At 42.5% G+C, this 16,793-nt stretch overlaps 1 protein-coding gene across 2 annotated transcripts in view; it reads left to right on the top strand.

Annotated features, from left to right (window-relative positions):
- Nucleotides 1-16,793, top strand: part of LAMC2 (laminin subunit gamma 2) — a 74,228-nt gene that overhangs the window by 44,644 nt on the left and 12,791 nt on the right. The window contains exons 12-23 of one of the 2 annotated variants that reach the window (XM_032291186.1): nucleotides 124-266; nucleotides 1,351-1,507; nucleotides 1,813-2,018; nucleotides 3,596-3,675; nucleotides 4,798-4,953; nucleotides 5,670-5,814; nucleotides 6,859-7,011; nucleotides 7,995-8,109; nucleotides 9,239-9,438; nucleotides 9,919-10,077; nucleotides 10,171-10,270; nucleotides 13,002-14,742. In XM_032291186.1, coding sequence (XP_032147077.1) covers nucleotides 124-266; nucleotides 1,351-1,507; nucleotides 1,813-2,018; nucleotides 3,596-3,675; nucleotides 4,798-4,953; nucleotides 5,670-5,814; nucleotides 6,859-7,011; nucleotides 7,995-8,109; nucleotides 9,239-9,438; nucleotides 9,919-10,077; nucleotides 10,171-10,270; nucleotides 13,002-13,255 — 1,868 coding nt within the window. In that variant the 3' untranslated portion in view covers nucleotides 13,256-14,742. Of the gene's footprint in view, nucleotides 1-123; nucleotides 267-1,350; nucleotides 1,508-1,812; nucleotides 2,019-3,595; nucleotides 3,676-4,797; nucleotides 4,954-5,669; nucleotides 5,815-6,858; nucleotides 7,012-7,994; nucleotides 8,110-9,238; nucleotides 9,439-9,918; nucleotides 10,078-10,170; nucleotides 10,271-13,001; nucleotides 14,743-16,793 lie in introns of those variants that run through there. The other variant, XM_032291187.1, reaches the window with a different exon arrangement.

Raw genomic sequence — 16,793 nt, 5'->3', positions numbered from 1 at the left:
ACAAGGGCAAAGAAGGATTCTCTGCTGCTGGAGACTTGATCTCCTTCCTTGTATCTTTGCTCTACCTCCAGTCTCTAGACTAGTTGGATGTGAATGCTCCATCTGTCTTTCTTTTGTCTCTAGCTTGCAACTGCAACCCCATAGGCTCCGAGCCTGTAGAGTGTCGAGGTGATGGCACCTGTGTTTGCAAGCCAGGATTTGGTGGCCCCAACTGTGAGCATGGAGCATTCAGCTGTCCAACTTGCTATAATCAAGTGAAGATTCAGGTATGCATTCTTCCCCTTGCCATCCCAACCCCACAGAATCAAATTCCTAAGCGTCCACTGGGTGGTTCTGTCACAGATCTCGGACCCTCCTAGTCTCCTAAGGATGGGAGTGGTGATTACTATTTCTTTCTTTAAAAAATGCTGTATTAAAAAAAATTCCATATGATGATAATACTTCAGGTTTATGTTCTCATATGTACCATTTTCAAAATCTCTTTTGCAGATACTATTTCATTTGGTACTCATGACAACTTAGTTGAGTTAAAAGGAAAAGTACTCTGATCTTGGTTTCACTGGTCAAATAAAGTCTCAAAATACTTGAAATTTTTCAAAGTGATATAGCTAGGTGGAACTGGGAATCCCACCCATGTCCCCTAACTGAATTCAGTGCTCTCCCCACTGTAATATGTCATTTTCCAGCTTGATTATTTTTCAACAGATGTCTTTATAAAATAAATGAAGAAAAACATAAACATAAAAGATATCAAGAGTCCAGAAAGTGTCAAGGCTTTCCAAATAGGAATGGCCTCTGGAAACTTCTCATTTGAATTCCAGAGAAGAATGAACTTGATGTTGTTGTTAATAATTAACTATTTTTTTCCTGGAGTGAGGGTTAGGGAAGACAAAGGCCCAAACAGAACTCTAAATGTAGAACAAACTCCAGTTGTCTTTGAACTGATCTATTTAACAAGACTTTTATTCATTTCCTTTGTTTCAGGCACTGCTCTCTTGTCTCTAGCTTGCAACTCCTTTCACTTTACAAATTTTAACTACACAGTAAAGCCTGAACTTTACAGATGCTGACTCAGGTAGTCCAAGTAATAACTTTACGAGATACTATTCTTATTTTCATTATCCTAATTTATAGATTAAAAAAGTGACTTGCCCAAGGTCATACAACTAGTGAGTAGGAGGCCAGGATTCAAACTCAAAGACTCTAGGCCCCAGGGTCTAAAATTTTAACCACAGTGACATGCTATGCATTTCTGGACTTTTAGTATCATCCCCTGGGTACCTGGTATTGGACTATCCCTTGGGTACGTGGTCTCCATGCTTTGTTCGGATCTTTCCTTTGTGGTTTCAGATGGATCAGTTCATGCAGCAGCTTCAAAGAATGGAGGCCCTGATTTCGAAGGCTCAGGGTGGTGGTGGAGCAGTGCCTGATACAGAGCTGGAAGGCAGGATGCAGCAGGCTGAGCAGGCCCTTCGGGACATTCTGAGAGAAGCGCAGATTTCAGAAGGTGATGAAGGCCAACTTCCTTTCAGACAGGAGAGAATTGCTAGTCCTAGCAGGAATGGCTTTGCAAGGTCATAGAATCTTCTATGGATACCAGTTCAGCAGATAGCTCCACCCAGCCCTTGCAGAAGTGGAAGGACTGTCTGTGACATTCCTCCTGGGGCCTGAATGATAGAGATAAAAGAACGGTTGCATGCATTTCTCTGTTGGGTTTTTGTCATTTTGCCATAGCCAGCCAACCCTCCTTTATGTTTGCTAACTCTGTGCTGACCTAGAAAGTGCTCATGCTCTTTCCTTCTTTGCGTTCAGGTGCTAGCAGATCCCTTGGTCTCCAGTTGGCCAAGGTGAGGAGCCAAGAGAACAGCTACCAGAGTCGCCTGGATGACCTCAAGATGACTGTGGAAAGAGTTCAAGCCCTGGGAAGTCAGTATCAGAACCAAGTTCAGGATACTCGCAGGCTCATCACTCAGATGCAGCTGAGCTTGGCAGAAAATGAAGCTTCCCTAAGAAACACTGTAGGTTTTGCTGGGCTAGGGTATTGAGAATTACTGCTGTGTTGGGAGATCTACTTGTATATCTCACTGACTCACTTTCTTTCTCACTGACTCTTTCTTCTTCTAGTCTACCTGACAGGTGGTTGGACTTCTCTTCCTTGCAACAGTCACATCTATTTATGTCTTTGGCCTTCTGCAATTTTCCATTTTACTGCACTATGTTCTTCTCCCTAGTTCATTTATTTCTAACTACATCCTCATCTTGGCCCTGCCTCACCTCCTTTCTGTCTATCTCCTAGCTTGTTAGCTCCCAGAGGGCAGGATTTACTTTAGTTCATATTTGCATTCTCGGCCTACAGCACATTGTATAGCTGTGGTAAATATCTGCTGCATGGATGAATGGATAAAGAAATGAATAAATTAGTGAACGAATGAATGAATGGGAAGGAAGGCAAGAAGGAAGAAAGGAGGGAGGAAGGAATGGAGGGAATGAGGAAGGAAGGAAAAAAGGAAGGAAGGAAGGGAGAAAGGGAGGGAGGGAGGAAAGAAGGAAGGAAAGGAAGGACAGAGGGAGGGAGGGAGGGAAGAAAGGAGCCCAATAAAGACATGGTTTTGAAAATAGAAAAAAAAATGTTGCCAGTATGATTTTCTTAATGCAGTTTGTAGTGTGGTAGGAGGGAGAGATTTGATTGAGCGCTCTTCTATTTCTGCATAAAGAAAGCTATGGTAATAATAATGTAAATGGATGGGTGGAAGACGAATAGAGGAAATGGAATGATAATCAGATACTCTAATGAGGAAGTCATGTTAAAAATAATGTTTATTGATTGTTTCTCTTATTACAAAAATGTTTATTGTAGAAAATAAAGAAAAATTCTCTGATCCCATTACTATCAAATAACTACTGTTAAAACTTGGAATATATTCTACTGGACTTTAAATACATATAAAAATAAGTACATATATATATATATTTAATTTTTTTTTGGCTCCCAGCAGGAAAAGAATTTTTGTTTTACTTTGTTTTTTTTTTTTTTTTTTTGATATTTAAATCTGTATATATTTTAATGCATCTATATCTACATAAAGACTTTTTTTGAATTTTAATTTCTTTGTTCTTGTCTATGCATACTTTTTTTTTTTTTTGAGACTGAGTCTCTCTCTATTGCCCAGGCTGGAATGCAGTGATGTGATCTCAGCTCACTGCAACCTCCGCCTCCTGAGTTCAAGCGATTCTCCTGCCTCAGCCTCCCAAGTAGCTGGGATGATAGGTGCCCACCACCACGCCAGGCTAATTTTTGTATTTTTAGTAGAGATAGGTTTTCAACATGTTGGCCAGGCTGTTCTCAAACTCCTGACCTCCAGTGATCCGCCACCTTGGCCTCCCAAAGTGGGATTACAGGCTTGAGCCATCGCGCCCGGCCCCTAAACATACTTTTTAAAAATAGAATGATAATGGTGAATAGAGGCATGGCGTAAGTGTCGGGGTGTGGAACCCTATGTGGCTAATGACAAGTGGTTCTGACAGGACAGATACTGTACCTGCTTAAGTTCCATGGCCAAGTGCAAAGCCTTAACCAATTCTTCTTTTCCCACAGAACATTCCTGCCTCAGACCACTACGTGGGGCCAAATGGCTTTAAAAGTCTGGCTCAGGAGGCCACAAGATTAGCAGAAAGGTGAGCAGCATTAGAGGGCACCTCTGCTTTAAGCCCTCTCTGCAAGGCCAGGCTTGAATGAGACTGTAGGGTATTTAAGATGCGAGCATCATACTTATTCTCTTCGGTCCCCTTTGCAGCCATTGCCTACCCTGAAACCAGTTTTTAACCACTTGGGTTTTACTGTATGTAAGTGGCCACTGGGCAGGGTCATTTGGCAGGAGTTGGGGGTGAGGGTGTTTCTTTCCCACTTATGACTCACAGTACCACTGTGGTGTATGTCAAGATGTGATTCCTCGGGCCACGTGAAATGAATCAGCCCTTGGAAGAGAAAGCTCTGCAGCTTGCAGGGACTCCCACACCAAGCCTGGGAACAAGTAGCAACGAGTTGTTTGTTAGCCTGTGGGGGCCAAGACTGCAGGGGAGAACTTCCTCCTGAAAACCGGCTCTGCAGGGCCCCAATGATAACACGCAGCTCCCTTCATCCTTGGCTCTGACTAGAAATCCTATGGTGTTTAAGAGGTTTGCTGGTAGCAGAGTGCTCAGCAGGGTGGCAGGCTCTGTTAATCCCAAGTGGAATTCAGTCTGCGGAAGAGGGCTGATTTGTGTATTTGTAACATGAGCTGCCTCTTGAGCTTGTTGTTTTATTTTGTTTCTTTGGGGTTCTTTTAAAAAGCACCTTTTAGAACCAGGAGGAATCAAAAGTACCCAGGAAACCTTTATAGACATGCTTTGTCCCCCTAGTGGTGGCCCCAGTTTAGAGTTGAAGGAAAAGTGAGCAGGGGTTGGATCCTGAGTGAAAGAAGACCTAGAGGTTTCTTCCTGCAGCGAACAGCTGACAGATGCAGTGTTTTATCACCCGAGACTGCTCCCACCCACCTCCACCCCTCACCCCGCTCCGCGCCTCCAATGATTATGCCATAAACGGAAAAGATCACTACAAGGTCTATGACACGAGGCGAATTCTCCAAATCATCTTCTGCTTCTTGATAGCACCTCCAATTCCATATCATTTGGGTCAGTTCTGTAGGGTTTTTCTGAATCAAACCAGCTCCCGTGCCCCTTGCCCTTCGTTTAACTGAACAATTGAAAGGAAGCCCTTTGCTGTGAAAACTCTTATTCTTTTGTTTTTAATCCTTACAGCCACGTTGAGTCAGCCAGTAACATGGAGCAACTGACAAGGGAAACTGAGGACTATTCCAAACAAGCCCTCTCATTGGTGCGTAGGGCACTGGCTGAAGGAGGCGGAAGCGGAGGCAGCAGCCCGGACCATGCTGTGGTGCAAGGGCTTGTGGGAAAGTACGTTCCTACGGGTCCTCGCGTGGATCAGTATACCTTGGATACTCGCAGGGTATAATGCTAGTACTTGAGGGGCACCATGTTAGCCATAAAAATATATTGTTAATGATAATAAGAGGCACGAGAGTTTTACTTTGGGGAAAAGCAGTTATCTTTAAGACTGGAAGAAGAAGAGATTCATTCGTCTGAATAAAATTTATGTTTTGATTGAGATGACAATACTTGGAGATATAGTCACCCTCTGGTGTTTGAAGGGTGAGAGTAAACCCATCTGATGGCATGAGGAGATATAAAAATATGAAAAAATAATATGATACATTTCTGTTATCAAGAAGTGTAGAACTTGGGATTGAAATTTTCTTACCTAATCTGTGTAAATGAAAAGGCTTATGTTTACTGGAGGGGACACATATCCGATAAGTAGTTTTGTTTGGTTCTTCTGGTTATTTCAACTACGTACTTTAAAGACAACAGAGTGAAATTTTGCTTTTATTTAATAAAAGTGTATGGGGGGGGTGGGGCAGGTGCAGTGGCTCACACTTGTAGTCCCAGCTACTTGGGAGGCTGATGAGGTGGCAGTGAGCTGTGATTGTGCCATTGCCCCCAGCCTGGACAACAGAATGAGACCCTGTCTCAAAAAAAAAAAAAAAAAAAAAAAGAATTTTCAAAGTCTTCTTTTTATTACCAATCCCTCCTCACCCCACCCCCAACACTAGATTGGAGAAAACCAAGTCCTTGGCCCAGCAGTTGACAAGAGAGGCCACTCAAGCGGAAATTGAAGCAGACAGGTCTTATCAGCACAGTCTCCGTCTCCTGGATTCGGTGTCTCAGCTTCAGGGACTCAATGATCAATCCATTCAGGTGAGGGTATCTGGCCTGTGTGCTTGATTACAGAAGGAGTGCTATCAATGCTTTCTTCTCTGGCGGTGCCATAATATTGTTCAACCATTCTGCTTTTTCTCCATGTTGACCATTCCTGTTTTAGAGTGGGAAGAGTATTTGGCCTTCTCATTATTCATATCTCATATGATTGTTCTTAAACCCCAATCCTAGTCTCTGGAAAGGCTTTGTCCCATATTAAACCTATTACTGGCTAAAAGTTTTATATATGGCCAGGTGCAGTGGCTCATGCCTGTAATCCCAGCACTTTGGGAGGCCGAGGCGGGTGGATCACCTGAGGTCAGGAGTTTGAGACCAGCCTGGCCAATATGGCGAAACCCCATCTTTACTAAAAATACAAAAAATTAGCCGGATGTGGTGGCAGGTGCCTGTAATCCCAGCTACTTGGGAGGCTGAGGCAGGAGAATTACTTGAACCCTGGAGGTGGAGGTTGCAGTGGGTTGAGATAGCACCATTGCACTCCAGCCTGGGTGACAAGAGCAAAACTCTGCCTCAAAAAAAAAAGTTTTATATATCTTCCTTAGTTCTGGGGACTGTTGAAACCTGTGGGAAATTATTTACACTTAAGTCCAACCTATAGAATATCCCTATGTACAGCCACTCTGAGATGACTTGTTCTCAAAAGTTTTACATTGTTTCTGCCATCGTTTCCCTTAACAATTTCAAACTTATTAGATTAAGAAGATTTTGTTTACTACCTACAGAAAAAAATTCACAATTCCCATGGATATATGTTCCCATGAATATATAAACTAACATGTAAACATTAAAAAATTAAAAAAGAACAGAGACAAAGCCTGTTTGACGTTTGGATAACCTACTGCCTTACTTTCATTGGGCATACTGGCTCATTTCTGTTAGGTTTTGGGTCTGGATGGCTAGTGACTATTTTCTTGGCTTCTTAAGGCTGTTGCTATTTTCAAACAATGGTGCCAGGTCCTAACAAGGCTGGCCTGGTAACTCGTAAGCAGAAAGTCAGACTTCCTGGTTTCTTTGGGCTCACAGGCAGAAGAAGTAAAGAGGATCAAACAAAAAGCTGATTCGCTCTCAAGCCTGGTGACCAGGCATATGGATGTGCTGAAGCGTGCACAAAAGAATCTGGGAAACTGGGAAGAAGAAATACAGCAGCTCTTACAGAATGGAAAGAATGGGAGAGAGGTATTCTTTTGTTAATTCATTTGCTCAATAAACATGTATCGAATGCCTACCATATGAATACATATGGCAAGAAGAATGATCAAAAGCTCTCTGGCCAGGCATGGTGGGTGGCTCATCCCTCTAATTCCAGCATTTTCGGAGGCTGAACCAGGAGGATCACTTGAACCCAGGAGTTTGAGGCCAGCATAGGCAACATAGGGAGGCCCCCATCTCTACAAAGAATAAAAAATAAAAAAAATTGCTGGGCATAGTGACACATGCCTATAGTCCTAGCTACTTGAGAGGCTGAGGCGGGAGGATCACCTGAGCTTAGGAGCTCGAGGCTGCAGTGAGCCATGAGTGTGCCACTGTACTCCAGCCTGGGTGACAGAGCAAGACCCTGTTTCTGGAAAAATGAACAATGAAGTCACTGCTTGTGGTGGTGCCATAATATTGTTCAGCCGTTCAGCTTTGTCTCCATGTTGACCGTTCCTGTTTTAGAGTGGGAAGAGTATTTAGCCTTCTCGTTATCCGTTTCCTTGTTCTTTAACCCCAATCCTAGTCTCTGGAAAGAATTTCTCCCATATTAAACCTATTACTGGATAAGTGCACAATGCAGAGATGCAGAGATCTTGGTATGATTAGCTCAGCTCCATCCACTGAGTCAGCCCTCAAACCTAGGAATAGGACCTAGGCCTCTTGGGTCTAATTTTCATCTAGTTCAATCTACTATTTGGCTTCAGGAAATATCTAAAGTTAAAAATTTTGATTTATAAAACTATTCCTGTTCCTGATGGTAGACTAGAGTTTGACCGTTCTCTATATGGAATGTGTTGTGGACTTACAAAGTTTGCTTTGTCCCAGATTGTAGAGGGGTTTGCTACAGCACCCCTAGACTCTGCAGTGAATCACAGCGATCTGCTGTCATGAAGAGAAATGTGTAAGAGTGATTTTGCCAGCAGGAATGTATTTTCTCTAATCTTGTTCTGTCTGCCTTTTTACAGAAATCAGATCAGCTGCTTTCCCGTGCCAATCTTGCTAAAAACAGAGCACAAGAAGCACTAAGTATGGGCAATGCCACTTTTTATGAAGTTGAGAGCATCCTTAAAAACCTCAGAGGTTAGTACTTCATGGTTCAGGTCACTCGTGTATTTTAAGGGTATAGCCATGACTGATTTCCTTTGAATTCTCATATATCTCTCTAAGTGGTAGATATATTGGGATATTAATAGATAGTAAATATCTTTCTAAAGAAAATGTTAACATATTACTATTTAATGTAGTAGTAATAATAGAGCTAGATGTCAGAAGCCTTGAGTTCCGATCTCTGCGGGGCCACCTGACCAGGCCAGACGAGATGTGTGACCATAGGCAAGTGACATGACCTTTTAAGAACCTAGTACCTTCCCCTTTAAAGAGACAAGATTAAACTCTGTGATCTCCAGGGTCCCTCACAGATGCAACATACCACTACTGTGCAAACGTTTTTCCTTTTCCTTTGTAGTCTGGTTTGTTCCAGTATGGAACTGATATGTTTCTTTGTGGTGGTAACAGAGAAACCTTTGTCACTGCATCTAGATCCCAGGAGATTTGGGTTTTTGTCTTGCAGAGACCTAAAATTTCAGGCTTCTTCACTAAAACACAAAAAAGAAACATTTCTAAAATCTTGGAATTTTCTTCATGGAAAGTACCTTTCTACCCATTCAAACCTAACCCCAATTCTTATCATTGGAGCTTAGGGCTTAAAGCTCTCGCTTGATGCTTTGGGCTTCAAAGATTCTACTTGAATCTGATCCACTCTGCAGTTTTGATACACTTGCAGTGCTGCAGAACTCAGGGCAGGCTGATTGTTGGTTTCTCTAAGCAAAGAAATAATTATAACCCTTCTAATGCATCTTTTAAGATGCTTTCTTGGCTGGGCAGAGTGACTCACGCCTGTAATCCCAGCACTTTGGGAGGCTGAGGTGGGTAGATCACTTGAGGTCAGGAGTTCGAGACCAGCCTGGCCAATATGGTGAAACCCCATCTCTAGTAATAATAATAATAATAATAATAATAATAATAATAATAATGATGATGCTTTCTCTTAGATAAGAAAGTTAATTCCAGCTGCAACTTCCCACACCCTCATCCCCAGTCAGTAATAACACTCTTTCAGGAATTTTTTTTTACAATGTCAGCCTTTTTCACTTATTTGTAAGTTTGCTTTCGTCTTCATGGCAGGTTTTTTTGTATTTCTTCATTTCAGAGTTTGACCTGCAGGTGGAAGATAGAAAAGCAGAAGCTGAAGAAGCCATGAAGAGACTCTCCTACATCAGCCAGAAGGTGGCAGATGCCAGTGACAAGACACAGCAAGCAGAAAGAGCCCTGGGGAGTGCTGCTGCTGATGCGCAGAGGGCAAAGAATGAGGCAGGGGAGGCGCTGGAGATTTCCAGTGACATAGAAAAGGTAAAGAGAAATCGACATGTGTTTTGGTGCCAGTAGCACCAAACACGAGGATGGTATGGAAGGAAGGAGAGCATTGAGCTTATTTTGACCCCTAAGGCTCAGAGCCCTGTTGTGGCCCATGGCAGCCCCAGATTAAAAGATCATGGCAGCAAAGATTCTTGACAGAGAATGATATTTCTTGCCCTCTGGGTTTTCCCAAATGGTTCCTAACTCTGTTCAACATTTGGTGAACACTGAACTGAGAGGGAGGCAGTGTCTTGGTCCTGACCTTCCTAGTCCCTAAAAACATACCCCCAAATTAGCTTGTTTGAGGCAGAACTTGGCAAAGGCTGTGTCCCCGAGTCGGATTCTCTCATTATTCATCTATCTTACTCCATCAGGGACCGGCTGCAGCTGTATTTTTTCTACCGTTGTCTTTAGGATGTTTTTGTGCCTCACCCCTATCTCTCCTTCCGTCCCTGGCTCCTTTTCTTCTCTCAGGAGATTGGGAGTCTGAACTTGGAAGCCAATGTGACAGCAGATGGAGCCTTGGCCATGGAAAAGGGACTGGCCTCTCTAAAGAGTGAGATGAGGGAAGTGGAAGGAGAGCTGGAAAGGAAGGAGCTGGAGTTTGACGCGAATATGGACACAGTACAGATGGTGAGTTCCTGTTGCTTTCCACGGGAGATCCCTTTCAACTTGTCAACATGGAAAATACCTTTTCAAGGCTGTTTTGTGTTTATGTGTCCTCAGGTGATTACAGAAGCCCAGAGAGTTGATGCCAGAGCCAAGAAAGCCGGGGTTACAATCCAAGACACGCTCAACACATTGGACGGCCTCCTGCATCTGATGGGTATGTGAAGTACACACAGCCTTCCAGCTCAGTGCTCCAGGGCTTTGCTCCAGAACACTCACTATACCTATTCTCAGTGAAGGGGACTCTCAGCTTTCCTTAAAAATATCAGTAAATGTGCTTTGTTTCCAGGCCCAGATACTTTGGGCATGTTCCCTTACATTTATAGGACCCCATTTTACCATTGTGAAGATGGGTCACTGAATACCTATTGCACTTGGGGGTAAAGGTCTGTGGGCCAAAGAACCGCGTGTATACAACCAACTTCATAGAACACAAGACAGCTTGGGAATCCTGCTAAGGAGTCTGGCCTGGATCCTGAGAAGCCAGTGGACAGTTTTAAGCAGAGGAATAACATCACCGCTGTATATTTCAGAAAGATCACTAGGGCAGCCAAGTGGAGGAGAGTTTGAAGTGGGGTTAGACAGAAGGCAGGTTGAGGCCACTTAGGATATTGTTGAAATAATTGAGGAGAGAAATGAAAGGAGGCTGCTCTAAGGCAGTAGAGTGGTGGCTGGAAAGACGTGAAGGAAGAGTCTCACAGTCTGTGAAGTCAAGAATCACTTGCCGGCTGGTTGTGGTGGCTCACACCTGTAATCCTAGCACTTTGGGAGGCTGAAGCGGTTGGATCACTGAGGTCAGGAGTTCAAAACCAGCCTGGCCAACATGGTAAAACCCTGTCTCTACTAAAAATACAAAAATTAGCCAGGCATGGTGGTGGGCGCCTGTAATCCCCGCTACCCTGGAGGCTAAGGCAGGAGAATTGCTTGAACCCGGTGGGCGGAGGTTGCAGGGAGCTGAGATCACGCCACTGCACTCCAGCCTGGGCACCAGAGCGAGACTCTGTCTCAAAAAAAGAAAAAGAAAAGAAAAAAAAAAGACTCACTTGCCGATTCTACTAAAGTTTCCTCCCCAGACCAATGTTATACCTTGATGTAACCAGTAAGATAAAGGAACTGCGTGGGTAAATAACCCAGAAGAAATGTGACGATTGTAGGCTCATGAGATAATTTTAGGAAGATCTGAAGGCAGAAAATCAGGTTTCCCTACAGGAAGACTCCAAAAAGACAACTGATTTTGGTTAAACTTCTGGATTTAGATAGAGCTGACATCAAACCCTCATTTGGACTATTTTATCAAGCTTGGACTGCAGCAGATATGGAACTAGGGATTTGGTCACAGATTCTAATGACATTCAGGAAAAGGCTTGGCTCCACTATTCCAGTTCAGCTGAACAACTTTAAAACTGGATTTTTCTGTGGGTGTCATCAATACCCTGAGAGGCCAATATCATCTGTGCTGTTATAGTCTTGGGTCTGCTTTGTGATCCAATGAGCCCAAAAGAGTAAAATGCCCTCAGAGGATTGAGGAAAAAAAAGGAAATAAAGAAGAAAAAACAAAAACCTCCGCAGTTGAAACTTTAGCAGCATTTTTTAGTGTTCTCAAAAAAGTCAATGACACTAATGAGCCCTTCAAAGAGAATATGAGAGTAGGGAGAGCAGGGTGGATGGGTGCTATTAAACATTTACTAGGTGTCAGGTACCATGCCAGGTGTTTTCATGGTGTAATATCATTTGTCTTGTAAAAGTCCTCTACTGTGGGTTTTATCGTTCTTATTATTTTATTTCATGAAGGACTGAACTGAGGCTCAGATGTTAGTAACGTCCGGTTACATAGTAAATCGTAGAGGCAGGATCCAGACTGAGATCTTTTTGCCTCTAATGCTCATACTGTTTTCTAGTAACTCATGCCACCTTCCCATAGACAAGGTTATTTTGTTCCTAAGCTTACTTAACTTCCTCTGCATGTCATAAAATCTTAAATTCTTCAATCTCCCTGACCCCAAGTGAAAGACAGATCCATTTGGATCCACAGTTTTGTTACAGTGTTGTTTCTACTCTGTGTGCTCTCTTGAGTCCTGGAGCAATAAGAGAGTATTTGTTGTCGTTTCTTAATTAATAAACTCATGCAGTCAAATACTGGCACTTCAGCTCAGATATGTGAGGCAGCTTGACCTTGAGTTTGAGTTGATCAAGAGCCACTCAAACCTATTTGAACTAAATGGGTCTGGCCAGGTGCCCTTCATACTGACATTAATTTTAGATCGTCTGTGGGTAAATTACACCTGCACAAATGTGATTACATTTTATATTGGAAATAAAATAATATATAGCTAGATTATTGCTGTTTCAGGCTGGAATGATGTCTGACATTAATTTTTAGCAGCTGGAATCCATTCCCCAAATGGCAAAGCATACCTTGGCCTCTACAACCCTGAAACTCAGCCAGTTTCTAAAAGTCTTCTAATAGAAAACAGTGAGATGTTTCTTAAGGGTGGTTCGGAAAGCATAATTTGGAGTTGATTCTAATCCTAGCAGTGACCTATGTTAGGCAAACACCTTGGATAGTGTTCAGTCCCCAGTGACCTTCAGTCTTCTTATTTTTTTTTTTCAGAGCATAAACTATTGACCCTAACACAAAAGGAAAACTCCAGACATCACGTTACTAAATTAGAGACCTCAGAGTCTTGAACAGGGTTGTTCATAGCTCAGTAACTAGGCTAGCTCTTTCAGAACTCTTTCTCGATGATTTCTAATTCAAAATGAGCTTTTAAAATTCATGGCATACTATTTGCTTTAGGCAAGTGGAAACAGGGATTAGTTATGAGTATAGAAGGGGACACGTGTTCACAGCTTTTTTATGTTAATTCCTGTCTCATTCCCTGAAATAGACCAGCCTGCCAGTGTAGATGAAGAGGGGCTGTTCTTATTGGAGCAGAAGCTTTCCCGAGCCAAGACCCAGATCAACAGCCAACTGCGGCCCATGATGTCAGAGCTGGAAGAGAGGGCACGCCGGCAGAGGGGCCACCTCCATTTGCTGGAGACAAGCATAGATGGGATTCTGGCTGATGTGAAGAACTTGGAGAACATTAGGGACAACCTGCCCCCAGGCTGCTACAATACCCAGGCTCTTGAGCAACAGTGAAGCTGCCATAGAGATTTCTCAACTGAGGCTCTTGGGATACAGATCTTAGGGCTCAGAAGCCATGTCATGTGGGTGGGTGGGGACATTTGAACATGTTTAATGGATATGCTCAGGTCAACTGACCTGACCCCATCCCTGAACCTGTGGCCAGGTGGCTGTCTTATTGCACCAGTATGATACTCCTTACTTCCTGTTGCTGGGCAGTGAGGCAGATAACACTGCGTGTGAGACTGACCAAGGATCTGGACCCCAAAGAATGGACTGGATGGAAGGACAAACTGCACAGGCAGATGTTTGCCTCAGAATGGTTATAAATGGAGTCCTGGAATTTGGACAAGTACCGTTGGATTATAGTCAATTTATTCTTGAAGTAAAGTGACTAAAGGAAAAAACTTTGACTTTGCCCAGGCATAAAATTCTTCCTAATGTCAGAACAGTGTGCAACCCAGTCACGCTGTGGCCAGTCAAATACTATTGCCTCATATTGTCCACTGCAAGCTTCCTGCTGATCAGAGTTCCTCCTGCTTACCACCCAGCATGTGAACATGTTCTCCACTTTCAAGCTGGAAGAAGTGAGCAGTGTTGGAGTGAGGACCTGTAAGACAGGCCCATTTCGAGCAATGTTGCCTACTGGTTCCTGCCACCTTCAAGTTCTGGACCTGGGCATGATATCCTTTCTCTAAATGATGCCATGGCAACTTAGAGATTGCATTTTTATTAAAGCATTTCAAAAGCAAAGCAAATATTGGGAAGGCATTTGCTTTTTCAGTTTCAAAGTGATAGAAAACTGTGGCTTGTGCATTATAAGAAGTAAAATTCTCTAGATTTATTAGTCCTAATTCAGCCCTACTTTTCAAACACCAAAAATGATATGCATCAATGTATTTTATTGTATCTTCTCAGTCTCCCCTCTCTTCCCTCTATCCATAACAGAGGACGTTCCTACTCACACTTCAGCTGGGTTCCATCCATCCCTCCATTCATCCTTCCATCCATCCTTCCATCCTCCATCCATCCTTCCAACATATATTTATTGAGTAACTACTGTGTGCCAGGGGCGGGTGGTACAGTGTTGACATAGTCTCTGCCCTCATAGAGTTGATTGTCTAGTGAGGAAGACAAGCATTTTTAAAAAATAAATTTAAACTTACAAACCTTGTTTGTTACAGTAGTGTTTATTGCAATAACGGCTTGGTTTGCAACCTCTTTGCTCAACAGAACATATGTTGCAAGACCCTCCCACGGGGGCACTTGAGTTTTGGCAAAGCTGAGAGAGCTCTGGGTTGTGCACATTTCTTTGCATTCCAGCTGTCACTCTGGAACTAAAACTGATTGCAACAGACTATTGAGTCATGATAACACCAATGGGAATTGCTGGAGAAACCAAAGGTACTTCCACCTCAGCTGGGAAGACTATGGTGCTGCCTTACTTCTGTATTTCCTTGGATTTTCCTGAACATAATTTTAAATAAAGAACAATTGTCAGATGCCTGGGGTCAGTTTCTGATTTACTAACTCTAAGCCTATGATGGAAGTGCCAAAGCAATAGAAAGGAAAACACCACAGAAACGGCAATAGGTCCTAGGGTTAGCATCTTCATTTCCTTCTTCTGAGCATCTTACTTTGCCCTTTCCAACCATAGAGATTGATGATGCTGTCAATGGGATTTTATGAGGTTTAACTGATGCTGTCTCCTAAGCATAAAAATTTATTTCTAGAACAACTCTAGCTGGGTGGTGGTGGGGGGGTATAATTAACATTCTTATCTTTTTCATCAGTTATAAAATGAAGGTAAAACTAATAGTTTGCAGTGCATATGTCATGCTTTTCAAGAAGTTAATATGTACTAAATTAAGATCTTGAATTGGCCCTCTACCCAAGTGGCTTAGGAAAGAATTCTGCTTCTGTCCACATTGACCCCCAAATTCTGATGGGTCTGATCACTTTGCTTTACCTTCCATGAAAATGAATTTGTAATCCTGTCTTGGCAATGGGATAGATTGTTTAAAAAGTCATAAGACTGTCTTCCCTGACAAATGGGAGATGATACCTGAGTACTGATGGAAATATAAGAATGACTTATAAGACTCCCCTTGGTGTAGAAATAATTATCTTTTCTGAGGACCTGAAAAGTTATCTCTAAGAAGAGAGAAGGGGATGTGGCTTCCCCAGGACCTAGCCTCATGTTGTCAGTCCTTGAGCTGACCCAGCCAAGATAAGGAAGCTTTCCTTCTGATTTCTTTGCAATATTAGTAGTTCATAGCAAAGCTTTCTTGTACTTCTCTTCTGAGTGTTTATGATTAATCATGCTGTTGGTAGGCTATTACATACATCATCATCTGCTTTAACTCTTAGGGAATTCTGTTTGGAGAAAGGGGTGGAAAGGAAACTACCCATAGACTATAACTTCTTAGCAGATGTATTTCCGGTCTTCTCTGATGATGTGGTTTCTTGTCAGTACTCTCCAGCACTTCTCTCAGCCTCTTAGCAGGCTGGAGAAAAGGATAAGAAGACACTCAGTAATAATATTCAATGTTTTGAACAAGTCTCAAGGGCCAGGAATATGTTTATCATGTCTTCTTTTAATGTTTTGCATGGTGATGGAAATGTTATAGATTCTTGCTGTGGTTCAGTTTTCCCATCTGGAGGACATAGATTAGAATTTTTCTGTCCTTTCTTTATACTATTGGCTACATGGAACTTTCTAGGAAATCCAAAGATCTAGAGCTTATAAATAGGTCATAAGGGAAGAAATGTGTATGTGCACATATGTTAATTCATATTTAGTATTTATATTTTAAAGTTAGCAGATTAAACCAGTGTTTATATTTTGTTTTAAATGAGCTCTCGGCTGGGCGCTGTGGCCCAATGCCTGTAATCCCAGCACTTTGGGAGGCCGAGGCAGGCGGATCACCTGAAGTCAAGAGCTTGAGACCAGCCTGGCCAAGATGATGAAACCCCTTCTCTACTAAAAATACAAAAATTAGCTGGGCGTGGTGGCAGGCACTTGTAATTCCAGCTACTCTGGAGGCTGAGGCAGAAGAATCACTCAAACCCAGGAGGCAGAGGTTGCAGAGAGCTGAGATTGCACCATTGCACTGCACTCTGGGCAACAAGAGCGAAACTCTGTCTCAAAAAAAAAAACAAAACACCGACCAACCAGCAAACAAAAAACAAATAAATGAGCTCTCATCATTATGTACTCTCAGGACAAGGGAAGAAAAACAGTGTTCAGCTTTGTGAACAAAATAGCAAATGTAAACACAAGTGATCATTTACAAGCATATCAAGTATCATGATGATGTGCCATGAAACCCACATGGATGCACACAAAGCTGCCACATCTCAATTTTAAGCAAATATATATATATATATGAAAAAACTACTAAGAACCCCAAGAACTGAATGATTCATTTAAAAAAATGAATCTGACAAACAGCTAATCCTTCAATGAGCTGGCCTAACAGGGAATTAGTGCCTCACCTTCTGAATCATATCTGATAATTAGTTAATGGCAATCACCATTCACACCTAACCC

The sequence above is a fragment of the Sapajus apella genome, unplaced genomic scaffold, assembly GCF_009761245.1.
Source record: "Sapajus apella isolate SASKATOON/1434 unplaced genomic scaffold, GSC_monkey_1.0 scaffold25, whole genome shotgun sequence".
NCBI classification, from domain to species: domain Eukaryota; kingdom Metazoa; phylum Chordata; class Mammalia; order Primates; family Cebidae; genus Sapajus; species Sapajus apella.
The sequence above is the reverse complement of the archived record's forward strand: the minus strand, read 5'-3'. Positions and strand labels throughout refer to the sequence as shown.